General features: G+C 34.1%; 1 protein-coding gene across 1 annotated transcript in view; it reads right to left on the bottom strand.

Moving 5' to 3' along the window:
* Ascc3 (activating signal cointegrator 1 complex subunit 3) overlaps positions 1-20,859 on the bottom strand; it is a 232,900-nt gene that overhangs the window by 21,858 nt on the left and 190,183 nt on the right. Inside the window, exon 37 of the mRNA XM_070010685.1 lies at positions 3,905-4,129. Coding sequence (XP_069866786.1) covers positions 3,905-4,129 — 225 coding nt within the window. The remainder of the gene's footprint in view (positions 1-3,904; positions 4,130-20,859) is intronic.

Genomic DNA, 20,859 nt, shown 5'->3' with positions numbered 1-20,859 from the left:
TAGGCAGTTGCTACAGAAAAGGCAAACAGCACAACACTGGATGCTGTAGAGAGATGTAATTAAAGCAGTTACAAATATTCAATCATATTAACAAGTCCCTCTTAGAAACTGGTTAAAGTAATTATAGGCAGACTGTTGAAAAGGAACCAGAGTAATTAAATGGAGGTGATTTAGTATACATTAAAGAAAGAATCAATTAAAAATATTCAGTCTAGTGGGAATTCTTGGTATAAAAGAAAAACAAGGCAGAAATTTCTGTGATTTTAGAATAACCTTGAAGATATTTTTAAAATTTATCTTTATAGGAAAAAATGAAATATACTTAGATTAATAATTGCACTATGACAGTAAAGGAGTCAATACAATGCAAAGCAATCATAAACAGAAAGTGGTATAAAGAAAGCCCTCTGTGAGTGCTTGCCACCACTACTACTGGTTATGATGGTCTGCCTAACGGGGAACTATTAATAGTTATATATTTGATGAGCAATAGGGTGTACAGGGATGAAGTGCAGTCCTCTAAATATTTTGGTAAAATTTGGTTCTTTACACATAGTAAATCTGATTTAAATTAGGAAAGCTATGTTTATCATAGGAATGATGAAAACAGAAAATCATAATACTAGCAATTGTTTTATACAAATATCAATAATAGATGCTGAAAATAAAATAGGAAACATGATGAGAAACAAGATACTCATATAATATAAAAGTATCTCCACAAAAAGATAATTAATAATTAGTATTATTTAAAAGTACCAAGAAAGACAAGGATCCTACAGAGACATGACAATTAATTGCAATGAAGGATCCTGGAACTAAAAAGAGCATTAGTGGAATAAAATTCATGCAGATAAAATTTGAAACAGATAGATAAACTAGTTATTAGAACTAAGAGGGAAGGGATGGTAGGGGAAAAACAAAGGAGGAGGCAACAATGCTTGATAAGAAATGTACTCACTACCTTGTTCATGTAACTGTAACCCCTCTGTACAGTATTTTCACAATAAGAAACTTATTTTTTTAAAAAAGAACTAAGGTAATTAGATATACTGAGGTAAGAAGTTAACATTAGGAGAAGCTAAGTCAAGAATACGATAGAAATCGAATTTCAACATTATATAAAACTTTAATTAAAAGTCTGAAATTATTTCAGAATGAAAGACTGAATTGAAAACGAGTAAAAAATTCACTAAGTATGAAAAAACTCTGATATTTATGAGGGCAAATGCACAATCACTACACCTGTAATCTCAGCACTACAGAGGCAGAGACAAGATCATCACAAGTTTAAGGCCAGCCTGAGGGACACAGTAAGACTCAGTATCAAAACACCCGGGGTTGGGGATGTTGCTAGTGGTAGAGCACAAGCTACTGTGTATACAGGTCCTGGGTTTGACTGCCAGCACCACAAGGAGGTAATTACTCTGGATGACTTAATTTATAGTATGCTTTTTTTTTAAATTATAATAAAGCATACTATTATATAATTGAGGTACACTTATATAATCAAGGAGAAAACTATTCTCTTTAAGTATTACTGAGAAGTATTAGAAATAGTAAACTATAATCATCCCTAGGAAATAAATATAAAATTATCCAACAGTAGTAAAAAATACTTGACTGAGTCTCTTCCTCTAACAGCAAATTTAGAAAAAGATTCCTCTGAAAACTGCTGTATTATAGCCTTATTGGCAGAGTGCAGACAAACAAGATGTCAATGAGTATGGATTATATTTTTCACTTGATATACATGTAAGATTAGAAAGCAAAACCAACATATGTGCAAGTATAAAAACTTCCTCTTACATCTTCTATTCAATTCTTACTGACCTGTGAGTTCACTGACAAGTCAGTGTTTGAGGAAGGAAAAGTTACAGGAAACACAAATGAGTATCAAGGGCCTCAGCTAAAACTCTAACCTTGGTTTATAAAGTGTGACTAATAAGAAATATTAAATCATCGTCCTAGAGAAGTAAACCATATGTTAGCCATAAACATGTGTCAGATAGCTTGTGCTTACTGTATTTAGAAATACTGCCATTTTAAAATGGCATTTTTATTTTTGACAATAAAAATGTTAAAGGCTCAATATAAAATGTTCACGTATTTTAGAAAAGCATAAAGAAGAAACATTTAAAAGAGCACTCCAAATCCTGCTATCCAGAGACAGCTACTGTTAAATCATTCCACATCTTTTCTCCGGGTTAGCTTAACCTACGTTGCAACTATAACACAATTGTAATATTCTATAGTGTTCTATCACTTGAAAGTACTTAAGGTTATCTGCAAGCCTTTAATTTTTATAAATTAGGCCATCATGTATATTTTTGTATACATATCTACACAGATTTTTCCCTACCTTTAAAAACAGCTAAAATCTTTCAAAGTTTTAAAGAAGTATTTTTCTGACAGAAATGTCCAAAACAGGTACAATATACTTCTTCCCTCACTAAAATCTTCTCCTCCCAATAAATGGTAAGTTCCTTCCTTCCAGCTGCACTGGGAAAAAAAGCTCTGGGACCACTCATCCATTCAGCATTTTAAATCTCATTTTTTTTTTAGAGTCCAATAATTTCCCACCAGCCCCAATCTTAAAATGGACTGGTTACCAATGCTTCTTATTTAGACATAAAACATTTAAGGCAGGAAGACTTCATTGATACAGGTTCAGTTCCACAATATAAGCAACTCTCAAGAAATACTATTTGTCAAGTTTTTGTCTTGAATCAAAGAACAATATTGACAATTATCTGAAAAAGCACTTCAAAGTACTCCTCCCTACATACAGCCTGGAGGCTGGAATTTCTTCATATATGTACTTTAACTGAAACAGTGTATTATCATATAATTTTGTATTGATTGCAAAAGCAGGTAAGTAACTAGTTTTCACTAAGATGGGTTATTTAAGCAATTTAGAAAATGTATACTATGCCATGTTTTTTCACTAATTTTTTGTTACTTAGAAAATGTTTTTTCATGAAAAATGATTTATGTTAGCATATAATGAGTCCATTGGTTACTTATAAGTGAAGTAGTAGATACTTGACTTTCACAGTTCAATTACTATGGAAAATATTGATTTGGTGTAACTGTCATCACTGTTAGTGAACCAATGCTCTAATGGCTTTCTTTTCATTCAAAGTAAACATTAAAATCCTTACTATGGTCCACAAACTCTCTGAACAAAGACCCCATTTTCTCTCCCATCTCTCCCATCTATTTCTAGCCTCATTTCCAGTCATTGCTTTCCATGTTTGATTTTCCTTGCATACAAGGAGTAACTTCCTATATGAGAACTTTGGCAATTATATTCTTCAAAAAGTCTCTTCACTTCATTTTTCTTAAATAGTATCTTATTAATTAGCTCTAAATGACATAAAAAATATTTCACATTGTTTCACTGGGCTTTACTGCATTTAAGAAACAGTTACTATGAGTTACTATCTGGTCTTTCTCTTTGTCTCTGTCTCTGTCTATCTCATACATACATCCTTTTTTTCAAGACAAATCTAATTATGTAACCCAGGCTAGCCTGGAACTCAAAACCTCCTCTATCTGCCTCCCCAGTGTTGGGATTATAGGTAAGTGCCAATATGTCCCAATGAGTTGAATTTTGAATTGACAGTACCCTCCCCCTTGAGCGAAAGTCTATAGCAGCAGAAGCTCTTGCCTGTTCAATGCTCAATTCACAGAAAAGTATTTTGCTTTCAATACATTTTAGTTGAATGGGTCTTTGAAATTAGCATTGTAATGTATTTGTATTTGCTTTTCTTTTGGAAATTCATAATTTAATACACTTTTCTCAACAGTGCTAACATAATGTAAAAAATATTTGATCACTTAGGAAAAGAAGGGTAGAAGTGGTGGAAGAAAATACATGTGTCAAGGATGCTTTTCATACCTGACATACTCTTAGAGCTTGGTCCAAGACAGTCTTGGTATCAGTGTCATAATCCGGGCAGGGCAGCATGGCTCGGCTAAGATGTGCCTGTAGCAGGAGATGTGCTTTGGTGTGAGGGCTGTCAAATGAATGAGGATTTACTTCAATGGGAAGACATTTTGCTAGTTCACTGTTCATATGGTCTTCATTGTGTCTTACTGGCAAATCTGTATATTCTTCTGCATCCTGAAAAATATAAGAATGTACTTTTTAAGTTTACCTACTGACTTAAGACACAGTTTAGGAAAAACATAAATAACCATTTGTCTTAGAATTCTGCTTTGTTCAATTCTATAACTAATTTATAAGCACAAGCCAGAACTATCTAATATATCTGATAATCATGATGCTCTAATGTGTCTATACATGTATCATACACCACATGACTACTAGGCACAGCACATTACCATGACAATGTGGCCATGGAAGGAGAAACCGGGCCATCAGGGAAGCAGACAAACTCCACAGTCTGATGAATGCTATGATATTCTAAGCATAAAGTCATGAAGAGACATTTGGTCTGGGAAAGCGGCTGCTTTCAACGGTCAGGAAGAGCTTTTTTGAAAGTGATGCTTAAGCTAAAATCTGGAATGAGGGTAAGATATAAGGCAGGCTGTAGGAGGTAGCAAGAATAGGATTAGTAAGGGAAGAAAACGGTGAAGAGTTGGATCATGAATTTACAACATACTATAATCTATTAGTTAAAGCTAACTATTCTGGAATAAGGGGTGTATATGGGTATTCTCTTTATCTTAGAAGGTTCAGTAGGTAATTACTGACTGATATTGTGGAGACTATATTTCATTACTGAACCCTACATAAGTAGATTTTTCCATTAAAAGTAGACTGACCTACTTTTATGAGTATTTGCAATGAGAGAAAAATCTAATTTTTCAAATATACACTTGACATTGGGCCTGTGCCTGTTGACATCAACCACAATTAATATTCACTGTTTAATAGTGTTAGAATAATAAGGATAATATTTATCTTCCCTCAATACAAGAAAAGACAAAATATATATATCAATGACCTTCCCAGGACTGAGCATAGGGGTATGAAAGAGAGTCATCCTTGAAATAAACAAAACAAACAAGGTGAGATATACTATTGCTCCAGCTTACTACATGGGGACTTTTGAGACTAAGATAAAGAGAGGAATCCAAACAGACCTGTAAGATTCCTTAGCTAAAAGTCTAAGGATAGGGAGGTAGCTAACATTTGCATAAAAGAAGATCAGAGGAGACAGATTTAGGGGGACAGAAAATGTTTGTACATGCTTTCAGAGATGTAGGAGGTCCCTCTTTGACACTTCAGCAGAATAACGCATAGCACATGCTTATAAGAAAGCTACTCAAAGATACAAAGATGGAGAGAGAATCTTGCTCTAATAGTGCCACGAATAATGCCTGTTCCTTCCAGACACTTATAATTCATAGGACACAATATAGAGAAGAACATTATTTACTGCCTAAGGATTGGGCAGTGATTAGCTTTCTAATGTAAACTATTTAGTGAGTTCCTAATAAATTAGAAAAGTACAACCTAAAAGGACCAAATGCTCAAATAAGTAAACTGAATTCTATAACAAACTTCAGGCTTACAATGTGAAACATTTACTCTTCTAATACCATAGCTAGAAAATTCATGAAGAAAAATTGGTATAACATAGAGAAGTTGAACAAGAATCACAAATATAGTTAAAGATCTTATAAACACATATGTTTCAAAAATTGGTAATATGCCCAAGCCCAGAGTTCAAGCCCACGACCAACCAAAAAAAAAAAAAAAGGCTCAAAAAAGCTAAAAATTAGCAATAGTAGTAGAATAAAATAATATTGTCAACTAAGCTGACATGATAGACATTTATAGAATACCAAACCCAGTAACACTAGAATAAACAGTATTCTCTAAAAACATACACAGGATTTAATGAGATCGATCAAATTCTGGGCCATAAAAGCCAGGTCAAGAAGTCACATACCAGTATCAGAAATGACAGGATGGATACAACTACAAATTTCATAGGCATCAAAAGGATAATAAGAAATAATATGAACATACTTATTCTGTCAGTGCAAAAACAGATAATAAATGAAATTCACACAAAAAGATATAAGTAATCTGAAAATCCCTACATGTATTAAGTAAATGTAAGTTTTAGTTAGGAAATTCTTACAAGGGAAATTACATGTCATGGTAGGTTACTTTGGGTATTTTACCAACATTTAAGGAAGAATTAAATCCAATTTTGTATTAATTTTTCTTTGCTTTTTTTGTCAGTTATGGGGCTTGAACTCTGGGCCTGGACCCTGTCCCTCAGCATTTCAGATCAAAGCTAGTGCTCTACCAATTGAGCTACAGCGCCACTTCTGGTTTTCTGGTTGTTAAATGAAGAGTCTCACAGACTTTCCTGCCTGGGCTGGCTTTGAACCGTGATCCTCAGATCTCAGCCTCTTGAATAACTAGGATTACAGGCATGAACTTCCAGAAGTCCAGTAGTGCCAGCTTGTATTATTATTATTATTATTTTTTGGCTGGTCGTGGGGCCTGGGCACTGTCCCTCAGCTCTTCAGCTCAAGGCTAACATTCTACCACTTGAGCCTCAGCGCTATTTCTGGCTTTTTCTGCTTATATGGTGCTGAGGAATCGAATCCAGGGCCTTATGCATGCAAGGCAAGCACTCTACCACTGTGCCACCTTCCCAACCCATATTAATTTTTCCAAGTAACAAAAAAAGTAATATTGTCTTTGCCTCTTTTGAGAAAGATCAAAAAGCTGTAGCCACGTGATTAAAATTTTAGATCTTTTATTAAATTAGGTGTCTATCTTATATGTGCCAGTACCAAGTTGTTTTTGTTACTATGGTTATGTAGTACAATTTGAAGTCAGGTATTATGAAATCTTTAGCATTGTTCTTTTAGCTCAATATTTGTTTTGACTACTTGGGGTTATTTAAGCTTCCACATGAATTTTCAAATTCATTTTCCTTTTTTAGTTTTTTTTTTTAATTAACACACATTAAAAGTACGAGAGCTTCACTGTGATAACTATCAATACATATAGTCTCAGATGTCCCTTGTTCCTTCCCCTTTTCCAAATAGTTCTTCATTATGCTCATTTCTGATTTATATGAATTATACTAGGATTTTTAAAAAGTTTTTTTATTGTGAAAATACCGTACAGAGGGGTTACAATTACATGAGCACGGTATTGAGTACATTTCTTTTTTTTTTTTTTTTTTGGTCCAGTCATGGGGCCTGAACTCTGGGCCTGGGTGCTGTCCATCAGCTCTTCAGCTCAAGGCTAGCACTCTACCACTTGAGCCACAGCGCCACTTCCGGCTTTTTTTTTTTTCTTTTTGCTTATGTGGTGCTGAGGAATCGAACCCAGGGCCTCAGGCATGCAAGGCAAGCGCTCTACCACTGAGCCACCTTCCCAGCCCCTCTTTTTTTTTTTTTTTTTTAAATTGTGAAAATACCGTACAGAGGAGTTACAATTACATGGGTAAGATAACGAGTTCATTTCTTATCAAGCATTGTTGCCTCCTCTTTGTTTCCCCTTCCCATTCCTTCCCATACTCCCCTTACCTCCCCCCACACGAACCCACCCCCCTCACCAAAGTTGTAAAGTTCATTTTTCGACATAACGACTTGTACATTTCATTGTTGCAATGGGTCCACCTGTATCACTAGTTAAGTGATTTATTTTTGCCCTTCCCCTCCACAAATTATACCAACATCAATACAGTGAAAGCAGGGATTATACCGTGAGGGAGGGACATACAAGCAACACAGAAATCATCTTATAAATATGTTAGAAACAAGTGCATGAAAGAAAAAAAATTTGAATACTTATCAAGCATTGTTGCCTCCTCCTTTGTTTTCCCCTACCATCCCTGTCCTCCCATCTCCACGACTATTACCACTGCCCCCAAAGTTCGTTTTTGGACACAGCATCTTGTACCCATTGTTGCAATGGGTCCATCTGTATCCCTGGTTTTTTTTTTCCCTTCCCCTCCCCAAATTACATCAACATTAGATACAGTAAAAACAGGGGCTATACCGTGGGAGAGGGACATACAAAGCAACAACAAAAAAAATCATCTTATAAATATGTTACAAACAATTGTAAGAAAGAAAAAACCACTTGTGTCCTTATCTTGGGGTTCATTTTGCCTAACATCATCTTATCTGACCTTTTCTGCTTGTCTCAGACACATACTAGTTATTGCAAATAAGGAAAACCATGGGACCTAAGTTTCCTTGGGCCTGGCTTACTTCACTTAATATAATTTTTTCCAAGTCTTTCCATTTCCTAACAAATGGGGCAATGTCATTCTTTCTGATGGAGGCATAGAAATTCCATTGTGTATATATACCACATTTTCTTGATCCATTCATTTACTGAGGGGCATCTGGGTTGGTTCCATATCTTAGCTATGGTAAATAATGCTGCAATAAACATAGTTGTACTGGTAGCTTTAGTTTAGTCTTGTTTGTGATCATTTAGGTAAATGCCCAAAAGTGGGATTGCTGGGTCACAGGGGAGCTCTATGTGGAGTCTTTTGAGGAACCTCCATACTACTTTCCAAAGTGGTTGCATGTAGTTGCAGAGCTTCTGCATGGCAAAGGACATAGCTAGCAAGATCAATAGAAAGCCCATGGATTGGGAGAAGATTATACTAGGATTATGATGGAAATTTTCACTAACGCATCTACAGATTCAATCTAAGCATTCATTTGCATTTTAGATTCTGTCTAAATACAACACTTTATCTTGAAGAAAATACAATAACTCTCTTAGTACTGCAAATAAATTGACTTTCCACTGACAGTATATGAAAAGTTTAATTAAAATTAAAAATATGGAAAAGTAGAAATCTAAGTATTAGTTAATAGTATTATCTAAATTCAGAAATCCACTTCACTCAGCAGATCTTGTTCAAAATTAATTATATATATTATACAATCCCTTTCCTTCCACAGAGAGATCAATTCCATGAGCCTTAGCTTCTATACATTTCTGAAAGTGTAGACATCTTCCTGTGTATGAAATAGAATGCAAAGATGTGTACTTAAAAATATAGCATGACTCCTACATGCCACCAACTGCTTAGTTTGGTGCTTAAGAAACGGTGATCTGCTCTAATGCTAGAGGTAAAACTTGGTGGTGATGAAACAGTATGCCAATGACACACTATTATGCTTATTCTATTTGCCGGGCTTTTCAGGTAACTTTGATCATGGATTTTTTTTTGTTTATTTTATTTCTTAACTTTGAAGACTAAATCAACAGAAGATGTGGTGACACTTTTCTCTAAACCATCCCGATTTTGCCAAAATTATCTGATTTATTGCTTTAATCTCTTTATTCATTAGCTTTGCCAATCTGTTCACTGCCAGTGGGGTCAGTATCATGAGTCTAATGGCTGAGAACATTTTAGCTTGGAAAATGTTCTTCACTAGAGTCATCTACATTTAATAAGGGGCTATTAGGTTTTTATTGCAAGTATCCAAAGACAATAGTCTTATGTAAACAATTTAAATGATGTCTTGTAGTGTATATAAAAATCTTTCAATTAGGGGTTCTCTGATTTTTTTTTATCCCTCTCACTCTCTCTCTATGCATATGTTGAAGAAAACCAGCAAGAGAGCGAGACTGCAATGAAATTGACCACACATAAAGTAAAATGGCAGATAAGTGTATGGAGGAGATACATTACCTACTGGTCAGAAGGGTACCCTTGAGTAGACTATTGCTGCACTTTATATTCTTAAAGAAAGGTAAAGATGAGGATAATTTAAGATAAAGATCTTAATTGAAAAAGGAGGAGTGATTTTTCTAAGAAAAATAAGAAATTATTACTATATTACATTTCAAATACAAGTTAAATCTGCATATATGTCTTCATTGATTTTTACTATTACATCGATTGTACTATTAAATTAACTTATCACTAGATGATTAAGCTTACTTTGGTAAGTAAGGTCTTTTCCATTATTAAATTTTACACAGGCAACATTGCTAATCTTCAAAGCAGTTGATAGGTGGTTTATAAATGTTCATAAAATGTCAAATTACCATTAGTTACTATTAATATCGGCTTCTTCAGAAATGATTATTTTGTTTCAGTATACTACCTTTTTTGCTAATAGTGTATAAATGAAAGGGAATCTAGAGAATGTGTTAGAAAGGAACTCCTCCCCTAAAAGGTCTCACAGATCATGAGGACTGTGTGTGGTAGGGTATGAGGTGCTGGAGGGAAGGCGGGACCTGAGAACTGATAGAACAGATGGATCTTTGGCGCTGCCATGTACAAGCTCTGTGACCTTCTGAGAGTAACTGTACCTCTCCAAGCCCCAACCCCACACTAATTGGGATTAGTGTGAAGATTCAATGAGACAATGTATATAAAGTATTTAAACATGCAGTCTTGTTATAAAGTCAGACATTATGATACTGATAATAATTTCCCACATCTAACATCATATAGAATGTAAACTGGGTTTTAAGATGTAATTCTTTTTTTTTTTTGTTAGTCATGGGGCCTGAACTCTGGGCTTGGGTGCTGTCCCTCAGCTCTTCAGCTCAAGGCTAGTGATCTACTCAGTTGAGCTACAGAGCCACTTCCAGCTTTTTCTGCTTATGTGGTGCTGAGGAATGGAACCCAGGGCCTCATGCATGCAAGGCAAGCACTCTACTACTGAGCCACCTTTCCACCCAATATTTGAGTTTTTTACACTTTTCACTTGTAAATCTTTGCTTATAGCAATGCAAGTACATCTATCATCTGAAATTTAATTGACTTAAAATATGATTCTTAAAATATTGTTAAAAGAAAAAAAAGCTGAATGCTTTACTAATAGTTATACATTTGTTTTGTTCAAGTAATATATCACTTTCTAAATATTGTTTGTTTGAGAGACAATGTGCTCATAATATTGGAGACAGTCAAATTAAATTTTATCTTCTTGAACTACAGATTTGATATTGTGGGCTTCAGCTCCAATATCCAATTAAATTTCTTTAAAATCCATAATAATTAGATGTTCAAAAATTACTCTTGTGAGTAAGAAATAGGCTCTTTTCAGTGGAAATAATTTAAAATGCTATGGAAAGGGAAAAGTAAACCATTCATTCCACAAACCTGGAACAACTTTCCAAAGAAAAATTACATTACTTTGAAACCTGATAGGGTTTTCTAGTTAAAACTCAAGTGCCATGAACCACTAAGATGAATAAATATTACTGTTTCAGATGAATGAATACAAATATTAAGAGATGTCTTTTTTGCGGTTGTTATGAGGGGTGGTTTGACTATGGAGTCCAGAAGCAGAGCTAAAATGAACACTGACTGGAGACAGACAACAGCTACTTAATCTCCAGTTGCTCTGCAAGGCTCTCCTGTGAAATCCACAATCACTTATTCCTGGAATTCCATTTCACAATTTTTCTTAACTCTTTAGAATGTGACATGCTTGTTTCACCACTTAGTTCTTTCATCCCTCAAGTATCTTTATTTTGGCTGTTTTAAAATATACACTAAGGATATGAAAACAACAACAACTTGGTTTAGATAGCTTAGAAAAGCAGTAATCTCGAGATAAGCAAAGAAAACAAAATAATCAAAATCCTTGCTTAAAAACAAACTGACAATCAAAAACTCTTTCTAGCCACTTTTTCCCAATAGAATACTCTCCTTCCAAATTGCTCCTCTAATTTTAAACAACTTGTCTAGTTAATTTCCTGTGTGTGATCACTGACTCTAAGTGAGGTTCATTTTCTTATCTACATCATGTAGGTAATTAAAGGAAATTGAAAGTGGGTAGTGAAGCTTTTATGCAACTGGGATTGAAGCTGAAAGGAGGGCAGTGAGGTCAGTGGAGTCCATTATATTCTTATGACAGAGGCTGGTTTGTCTGCCTTGTCCCTGTTTATTTAGTGTAGGCTGGACAGACTACTAAGTGCAAATCTGTGTCTCTGATTTGCCCAGCTGTCCTTGAATAAAGACATCTTCCCCTGCAAATGCTAAATGACAGTGATTGACAATCTATGCTGAACTCTGCTTGTAACCCCCTGCTACTGTTTTTAGATTACAAAAGGAAAAAAAAAACAGAATAAAGAAACATCTTTCGTAAGCACATCAAATGATCCCTGCTGTTCACTCAATACTTTCCATTTTGTTTCCCTTTTCATTACAAACCTCAATCTGTTCTACAAATGCCCAAAACTCAGCTATTCCACATAAAGCAAAAAGGAAAAATAATCTCTGCTACTACATTTTGCTCGTAAATTTATATTGGTTTTTAGTTTACAGGAGATATACATTCCTATACAATAGTTTATTTACATCTTGTGCATTACTTGCTGTTCCCCTAAGAACACACAGCAGTCTGTGCTTCAGTGGCTAGCTAGCACCCATATTAATTAGGGCACCAGCAGTTTTACTTAACGTGTAAATCTTACTTGGACTTCTGGCCCTTAAACACACTGTACAACTTTGCCTTTTAGATTTGTTAAATAATGATCAAATACTTAAAATGTACATAGGCGTTTTCTTTACTGAAAGTGTACAAACAAATAAATGTTGTTTGAGAGTGTTTCTACCATGTGTAGTAACTATAAGAGAACTTCACCTAGGCAAATTATGGAGAGGTGAGGAAAGGTAGCCAGTGGGGGGGGGGGTTCATGCTTGGCCTCCTATATACATTACATAACGGTAATCTAATGCTTTTATGTCACTGCACACACCACTGCCTACACTGAACTCAGTAAACTGCAAGATAAGAGGGCACTTACACAGTGAGGATGGTGGCCTGATCAATGTGAGAGAGGAAAGAAGCTTTATGCTACAACTTAATCTCTGTCATGGGAAAAGTAAAACTTATAAAGTTAATGAGTTCTAGACTTTAAGTAGCACTTGATTAATTTGTAACATTTTGAGGCGCTAAAACAAACCAAAATTAGTTTCTCACATTCCAGTGCTGTCTTTTGGCCACTGAAGCTTTAGAACAAAACGTTTCAGTAAATTTCCCTGATAGGAACCCCACTAGATTTCTGTGCCTTCTGAGGTAGTAAATTTATTGAATGCATCGTATTTTATAACAACATTTGAAAAGTAATCAGGCATTTACTAACCCAGGTCTGGATAGATGAAGGGACTAGAAAACATGTCTCATATTATCTTTGTCCATTACTTCAAATTGCCTTTTTCAATTGCTTATTAAAATTGTAGCATAACTTTCTGCTTATGTTATTAAACATATGTAATTGCTACTGTTTTACCTTGGTTCAAACTAACTACTTAAACTGTGTAAGTTACATATTAATGTACTCACAAAATAATCTTCTAAAATAAAACTTAGAAGAAATAACTGTATTCTCAAAATTCAGAACTCATGTTGTAGACCATGATAGACAATTTGCCCCATGAAAGTTAGAATGTGTTTGTGACTTTAACTAAGCCTCACTATCCCACAATACTGTGCAATTTGGGAAATTATGCAATCACTTAATCACAATAAAGAATTTGAAAAAAAAACATAGCAGACTTAGATGGTCTCTATAATGATCACAAAATTCAGGTTAAGATCTAGGAATAAACTTAATATTCCAGTTTAAAGAAAAAAGTAAAAGGAAGGCTCTAGGTAAGGAAATATTCATTGCAAAATTATAAAGCTAAGAGCTAGTTAATGAAGTAATAACCTATTGTTTTTCCAACATTAAACTTGTTTCACTATAAAAAGCATCAACATAATTATATGCAGATGGAAAAATAGAAATATTGATGGATATAGTTATAATTTTCATAAGATCTATGTGTGTACCTTCCAGGGCTTATGTGAGTCTGATCTGTATCAATGTCTTAAACTTACAGACATATGTTGGGCCTCCAAGCAACTTAGGGAAAGCATAGAATCATTTGCCAAAAATAAATATGAATAAGAAATAACACTTTATTCTTTCCATTGTAAGAAGGACCACCTGGTTGACAGCTGGATTTTAAGGGATCTAACAATAGTGGATACCAGCAGGTCTGTTGTACTTAAAATAATTTCAGTGGTAAGAATTCCATCAGAAACTTCTATTTTCCAGGATTTATAGCTAAGTCCTTAAAAAATTGCTCTTTGATGAAACTTGAAAAAAATTCCTCAGTTTTCAAGGATATAATAAAAATTCCTTATAGCTTAACAATGTTTAGATATTTTCCTTTGAAGAAATAAAAATCTTGAGGCTATCATGTTTGAATCCTGAAAGGGGAAATTGAGATTAATGACAATGTGTAATAATTATATAAAGCTAAAAGCAACAGTCTACAATCTATCTTTAAAAGCAAAACAATTTTTTTCTTATCTTTCTGTTGCTTCTGAACTTCATATACATATTAGAAGGGACTTTCTAATTTGTATGTCCATAGGCACTGAGAATATATCAAACATAAAATAGAAATAAACATCCAGAAGAGAAAAGATTAAGGTGTAATTGTAAAGCACAACTAACCTATTCAATATCTTTTGAAGATTCTTATTCTAAGAGGTAAGAAATATATGTGGAAAATTCTAAATAAATCCAAAAATAAAATATCAACATAAGCCAATATACAAGAAGTATCATAAGGTAAGGTAAGAGTAATGACAAATAAATGAAATAAACTGGTAAGAGTCACTGAAGCTGACTTAAGGGCATTTTAAGAGGGAACTGAGCCAAGGTGGATGGATGCAGGTCAGATCCATTTTCCAGGTGAGTAATAAGAAAACTTCTCATGTTTAGAATGTCCAGAGTATGGTTAAAGGTGACAATAAGAACTTTAATCAGAAAAACGGGAGGAACTAATTTGGAAGACTTTAATTAGTGCTGGTAAGAGAAATAACATTGTGGAGGGCTTCTGCAGCTAGGAAATAGTCTTTTACTATGTATATAATTTTAGCTAGTGGAGAAGAGAAATGATGTTTTAAATACACACTGGTAGGGGTAATCTGGTAGGTTAAGCAGGCAAGAGAAAGGAAGATTTTTCAGGAGATTGTGTAGTACAACTCTTTGGGAATGGGATAATGAATAAACATTTTTCTTTTTCAAAAGGATGAATTTGAAAACATGATAAACAAAAGAATGAATGAACTTGATATCTGGTTTAATATGTGAAATTGGACAGCAGGATAGGAAGAGTTAGATTAGCCTAAGGGATTCATCTTGGATATAAAAGAGAATGAAAATATAATCCTCAGTCTTCTGGACATGATAAGGAACAAGATTTTAGACAATCTGAATTTGAGTCACAGAAGGAGGATGTAGGAATGAGGAAGTAGAAGTATGGCACTATAGTTGACAAGGGAAATCAAGGTCTATTTAGAAAGAAGATTTAAAACAGTAACAATTTTGGTGTAACTCCAGAAAGTGAGTACATAGGGAAGCAGACAATCAAGAAAGAGGATTTGAGACCAACTAAGGCAGGCACTAGTTGAGGACCCAATAAGAAAGCATAAAAAAGAACTGGGTAAGACATGAGTACCAAAAACTATAAAATCAAAGGCCAAAGAGAATGAGCCTCTACAAATGAGCCTCTACTTAGGAATTAGTAAGCCCATGGATCTCCAAATAGTTTGGACAATGGTAATTCAAAATATAAGAATAAATGTATAGAAAAATGGAAACAGTGATTTGAGATCTCTCCATTCCACCTGCCTGGTAATGAACAGGCAAAAGAAAATAAGATATTCATTTAAGGAAGAGGTGGTAAAACCAAATAAAGAGATTTCTTCTTTCCAGATTTACACATGTTTGTACATGTTTGCATGGGTGCTTTTCCAGTTAAAAATTACTTTAAAGTTTGTATCAAGATAGTTAATGAAAATTTCTTTCACATAGGAGCTAAAGAAAGGCCAAAACAGAAGAGTACTGAAGCCAGCAGTGGGAACATCATCATATGAACATATTGCCCCTCATTGAACTCTTCTTTTTGAGCTGTTCCCATTTTGGGGCTGTTATGAAAAAATCTGCTATGAGCGTATTTGTAGAAGTTTTGTTTGAGCACAGTTCAATTCTCTTGAGTGCGTAACTATGAGTGAAATTAGTGTTATATAGCAACTCTGCCTAACATTTTGAAGAACAGCCAAACTATTTTCCAAAGTGGTTGCATTTATATTCCAACTATTAATGTATGAGGTTTCTAATTTCTCCATATTCTCACAGAGCTCTGTCATGGTTGGTCTTTTTGATTATAACCATACTAGAGAATGTGAGGTGGTTTTGATTCGCATTTTCCTAATGATGGCTTTTAGTATCATTATAATACTTAGTGGCCATTTTGTTTATCTTTTTTTTTTTTTGAGAAACACCTATTCAAATTCCTTGCTATTTTAAAAATATAGTCATTTATCTTTTTATTATTTTATAAAAAGTTATTTCACAGGTGGAGATAGAAGGATTGAAATACTAGACCTGCCCAGGCTAAGTTAATGAGATCCATTCTTAAAAAACAAGCCAGGTTGTGCATGCTCAGTAATCATAGCTACTTGGGAGGTGGAGGTAGGAGGATAACAAAAGTACGAGTCCTATTAAAATCAAATTGAAGCAAAAGAGGGTGGCACAAATACTAGAATGTTAACCCCTGAATCAATCCCCAGTACTAAACCTCTCATCCCCCAAAGTTTTTTTTTGTTAACTTATGATGAATAAAAGTTATTTTATTAGATATATGATTTCCAAATATCTTCTTCCATTCTGAGCATTATCTTTTCACTTGCTTGAAGATAAAATCTGTAGTACAAGAGAGTCTAATTTTTATGAAGTTCAATTTATTTATTTATTTCTACTTCTTATGGCTTCGGTGTTATAAGTAAATAGCCTAATCTAACTCAAAGAGATAAAAATTTGGGCTGGGAAGTTGGCTCAGTGGTAGAGTGTTTGCCTTGCATGCATGAGGCCCTGGGTTCCATTCCTCAGCACCACATAAGCAGAAAAAGCTGGAAGTTGTGCTGTGGCTCAAGTGGTATGGCGCTAGCCTTGAGCTGAAGAGCTGAGGGACAGTGCCCAGGCACAGAGATCAGGCCCCACAACTGACAAAAAAATAAATACAAGAGACAAAAAATTTTCTTTCTAAAAATATTTCTCAGAGTATTATAGTTTTAGCTCTTGCATTTAGGTATGTTGACAAATTTTTGTGTATGGCATGAGGAAAAGTTCTAATTTAATTCCTTTATGTGTATATTCCTAGTTTTCTTAGTAGCATTTGTTGAAGACTATTTTCTCTCATTCTTTTTGCCACCAAGACAAAAACCATTGACTGCAACTGTGTTTATTTCTGGACTCAAGCCTGTTTCATGGATATATTGTCTATCTTGTTCCATTACTACAGTTTTAATTATTGTCACTTTCAAGTAAACATTGAAACCAGGAAATCTGAGTATTCCAAATTTCTTCTTCTTTTTCAAGATCCTGTTACTTTATTATGGGTTCCTTGTATGCCCACATGAATTTATGAGTTTCTCAACTTCTGCAAGGCTCTATTTTAATCCAGCTTGTAATAATTATGAATATGGCTATGAGTATATTGTTATCTTAAAAATGTTTTCACACTTATGGATATGGTATGTCTATCTATTTAATCTTTATTTCATGTTTTATAATTTTTATTGTACAAATTTAGTACTTAGTTACATTTTACTTCTAAGTATTTTAGAATTTTGGATTATATTACTAGCATAAAACAATTCTGTTTTATTTTATGTAGTAATCTTGTATGCTGCAACCATAATAATCTATCTTTCTATCTATCTATCTATCTATCTATCTATCTATCTATCTATCTATCTATCTACTTTTTTCAGTATAATTAGCATTTTAGTGAGTTCCTTATGGTTATCTCAATATAAGGTCATATCAATTGAAACTGAGAATAGTTTAGCTCTTCCTTTGCAGTTTTATCTGTTTAATGTTTGGTTCTTCCCTAGTTTTATATGCTGAGCCTTCAGCACAATATAGAATATAAAAATAATGATGGACATTCAGTTTTGGTCTTGATGTGTATGGCAGGTAAAGCATTCGGTCTTCTACCATTTAGCATGATATTAGCTGTGGATGTTTCATAGATACCTTTTTTGAGGAAGTCTCCTTCTGCTCCTAACTTTGTTGAGTGTTTCTGTCACTAATGAGGATTTTTTTCACTTTTCCCTCTGTATCCAACTGGTCATCATGTAACTGTCCTTAGTTGTTTTAATATGTCAATTATATTAATTGCCTTTGGATATAAAGTCAAACTGAATTCACAAGATAGATTCCACTTGATTAGGGCATATAATCTTTTTGCTGTGCTGCTAGATATGGTTTGCTAGCACTCTAAGATTTTTGTACCTATTTTTACAAGTAACATTAGTTTCTAGCTTTCTTTTGAAAAACCTTATCTGGTTTTGGTGTTAGGGTAATACTGAGAAGTGTTCTCTATTTTGTATTTTTAATTTTTCTTTTGGTGCTTATCCTGGGGCTTGAACTCACAGCCTGGGTGCTGTCTATGAGTTTTTGTGCTCAAAACTAGTGCTCTAATACTTGAGCTACAGTATCACTTGTTGCTTTTTAGTGTCTAACAAAAGATAAAAGTCTCATGGGTTTTGCTTCCTGGGCTGGCTTTGAATCTTGGCCACCTGAATAGCTAATATACTTTTGAAAGAGTTTCCGTAGGATTATTATTAATTCTTAGAATGTTTGGCAGAAGTCATCAACTGTCAAAACCTGGGCTTTTCTTAGTAAGAATTTAAATAATTTATTGTCTTTACTTATTATAGTCTATTCAGATAACTTTTTTTGACTCACTTTTTTCATTTTATGTCTCAGAAATTTACCCATATGAACTGTTATATATTTTGAAAGGAAGATACAAATTGTTTTTATCATTCCCTTGTAATCCCTTCAACTTTTGTAAAATTAGTAGCGATGTCCCTTGTTTTATTCTGATTTCAGCAAGTTGATGTTTCCTTCTTGTTTTTTAACTCTCGATTTATTTTAGTTATTTTTTGTTGTGTGCACTTGGGACTTAAGACTTTATGGATGAATATGTTTACAACTGGTATACATTCTTGATGGACTAGCCTTTTAATTATTATTAGATTCTCACTGTCTCTATTGAAATTAAAAAAACTATTTTGTTACAAGTTATTTTGCTTGGTATTGGTAAAGTCACTGACATTAGTATAATCTAGTTCTTGTTTCCTCTCCCGCTATGAAACATAACCCTATAAGTGAGATAGGATGGGGTTATCAGCTCCAGTATTCTTGGCCTGACAAATCTGGAGGAAAACTTTCACTCTGAGTGGAAGATGAGTGGGATAAAGGAGACTGTCCTCTTAGCCAAGACTGCTTGGATTAGAACTTCTGAAAAAGTCTGGAGGAGGAGTTGATGCTGGTTGCCTGATCTATGGAGCACTTTCAAGTATACCTTATTGCTTTCCTAAGCAATAATCCTTCTCTACTTAAAAAAAAAAAAAAGTGGAAGGAATCTTTGGGAAACCTGGTCTATATTTCAGTTTACTATGGAAACTTAAGGAAAAAAAATACACAATTGTGTAAGTGCTTAAAAGCAAAACACTTAACTATTGACATTGGGAAGTTACTATGAAAACCAACAAGTAATCTTTATATGTTTGTAAAAAAATCTATATGATTTTGCGCTAAAAAGTAACCTAAATTAAATAGTATTATGCTTTGATACATACAATTATATTAGCAATTTTTTGTCAAACACTACAAAGTTTTAGCCTGTGTTCTGAAGTTAAAAAGTAGCTAAGATGAAGGTCCACATTTTATGGAATATAAAAATAAGTGAACTTTCTTCACATAGCTTTCAGCTTCATTTTCTAAGGTAATTTTTTTCCTGGGCCTGGACAATGTCCCTGAGCTTTTATGATCAAGGCTAATGCTCTACCATTGATCATAGCTCTACTTCTAGCTTTTTTGATGTTTAATAGGAGATAAGAGTCTCATGGACTTTCCAGCTTCAGCTGGCTGTGAACCGTGTTCCTCAGATCTCAGACTCTGAGTAGCTAGGATTATAGGCATAAGCCACCAGTGCCTGGTTGATAAAATGTTGTTTTTATTCTTTTTTTTAAAAATAAATCTCATCTTTTGCACTGCTAAGTTTGTTAAAAAAGTCACCTTAATTTATCTTGAAGCCAACGTTCATTTTTCAAAAAGAGAGACATGATGATAGGTCACACAATATGATAAAAAGGAAACAGTTGCCACATGTTTATCATAAATGGGGAAAATAGGTAAAAACATTGAAAGACAAACTAGATATACATCTAAAAACAAGAAACCAACAAAATAACAGTAATAAACCCAAACTAACTTCCAATCCATAATCAAAGACTTGTATGTGAGTGGGTAGGTTGGACACTCAATTTAGAATCTGCTTAGGCAGAAAGTGTTGTAAGATTTAGTTCTTATTTGTAAAACTTACATCCTTTATGTTATTAACCCATAAAAATCAAGCACTCTCTAGTATTCATAGTTACTAATACATTGGTTCCTAGGTAAACTTTTAATAAGTTTTATTTAAAGACAACAAAGGAAAATAGAGATTTTCAATGCCAGATGTCTGGGAAGATCCCATTTGGATTTGAGCTATTTAAATTTGCAATCATGTATTTATACATCTAACAGAGCTTCTGTTTCTCCCAGAATCAGAAAATTAACTAGCTTTGTAGCATCTTTCTTGATCTGCCACCCGTGCCCTGAGGATTAGAGACTCCACCTGAGCTTGTTTTACAAGCATAACAGAAAAAATTAATCTCTGCTGGCAGCGCTCCCACTGGGATACTGATGAATAATGATATCCCTCCTTTGCTGCCCTCTCAGTCCACTAGAAAAGCCACTCTAACCCGGCAACGTGGAAACTGCTGAAACCATTCCAGCTGTGGATT

Source organism: Dipodomys merriami, unplaced genomic scaffold, assembly GCF_024711535.1.
Source record: "Dipodomys merriami isolate MVZ:Mamm:240054 unplaced genomic scaffold, mDipMer1.0.p SCAF_8, whole genome shotgun sequence".
NCBI lineage: Eukaryota > Metazoa > Chordata > Mammalia > Rodentia > Heteromyidae > Dipodomys > Dipodomys merriami.
This window is presented reverse-complemented; position numbering and strand designations above follow the sequence as displayed.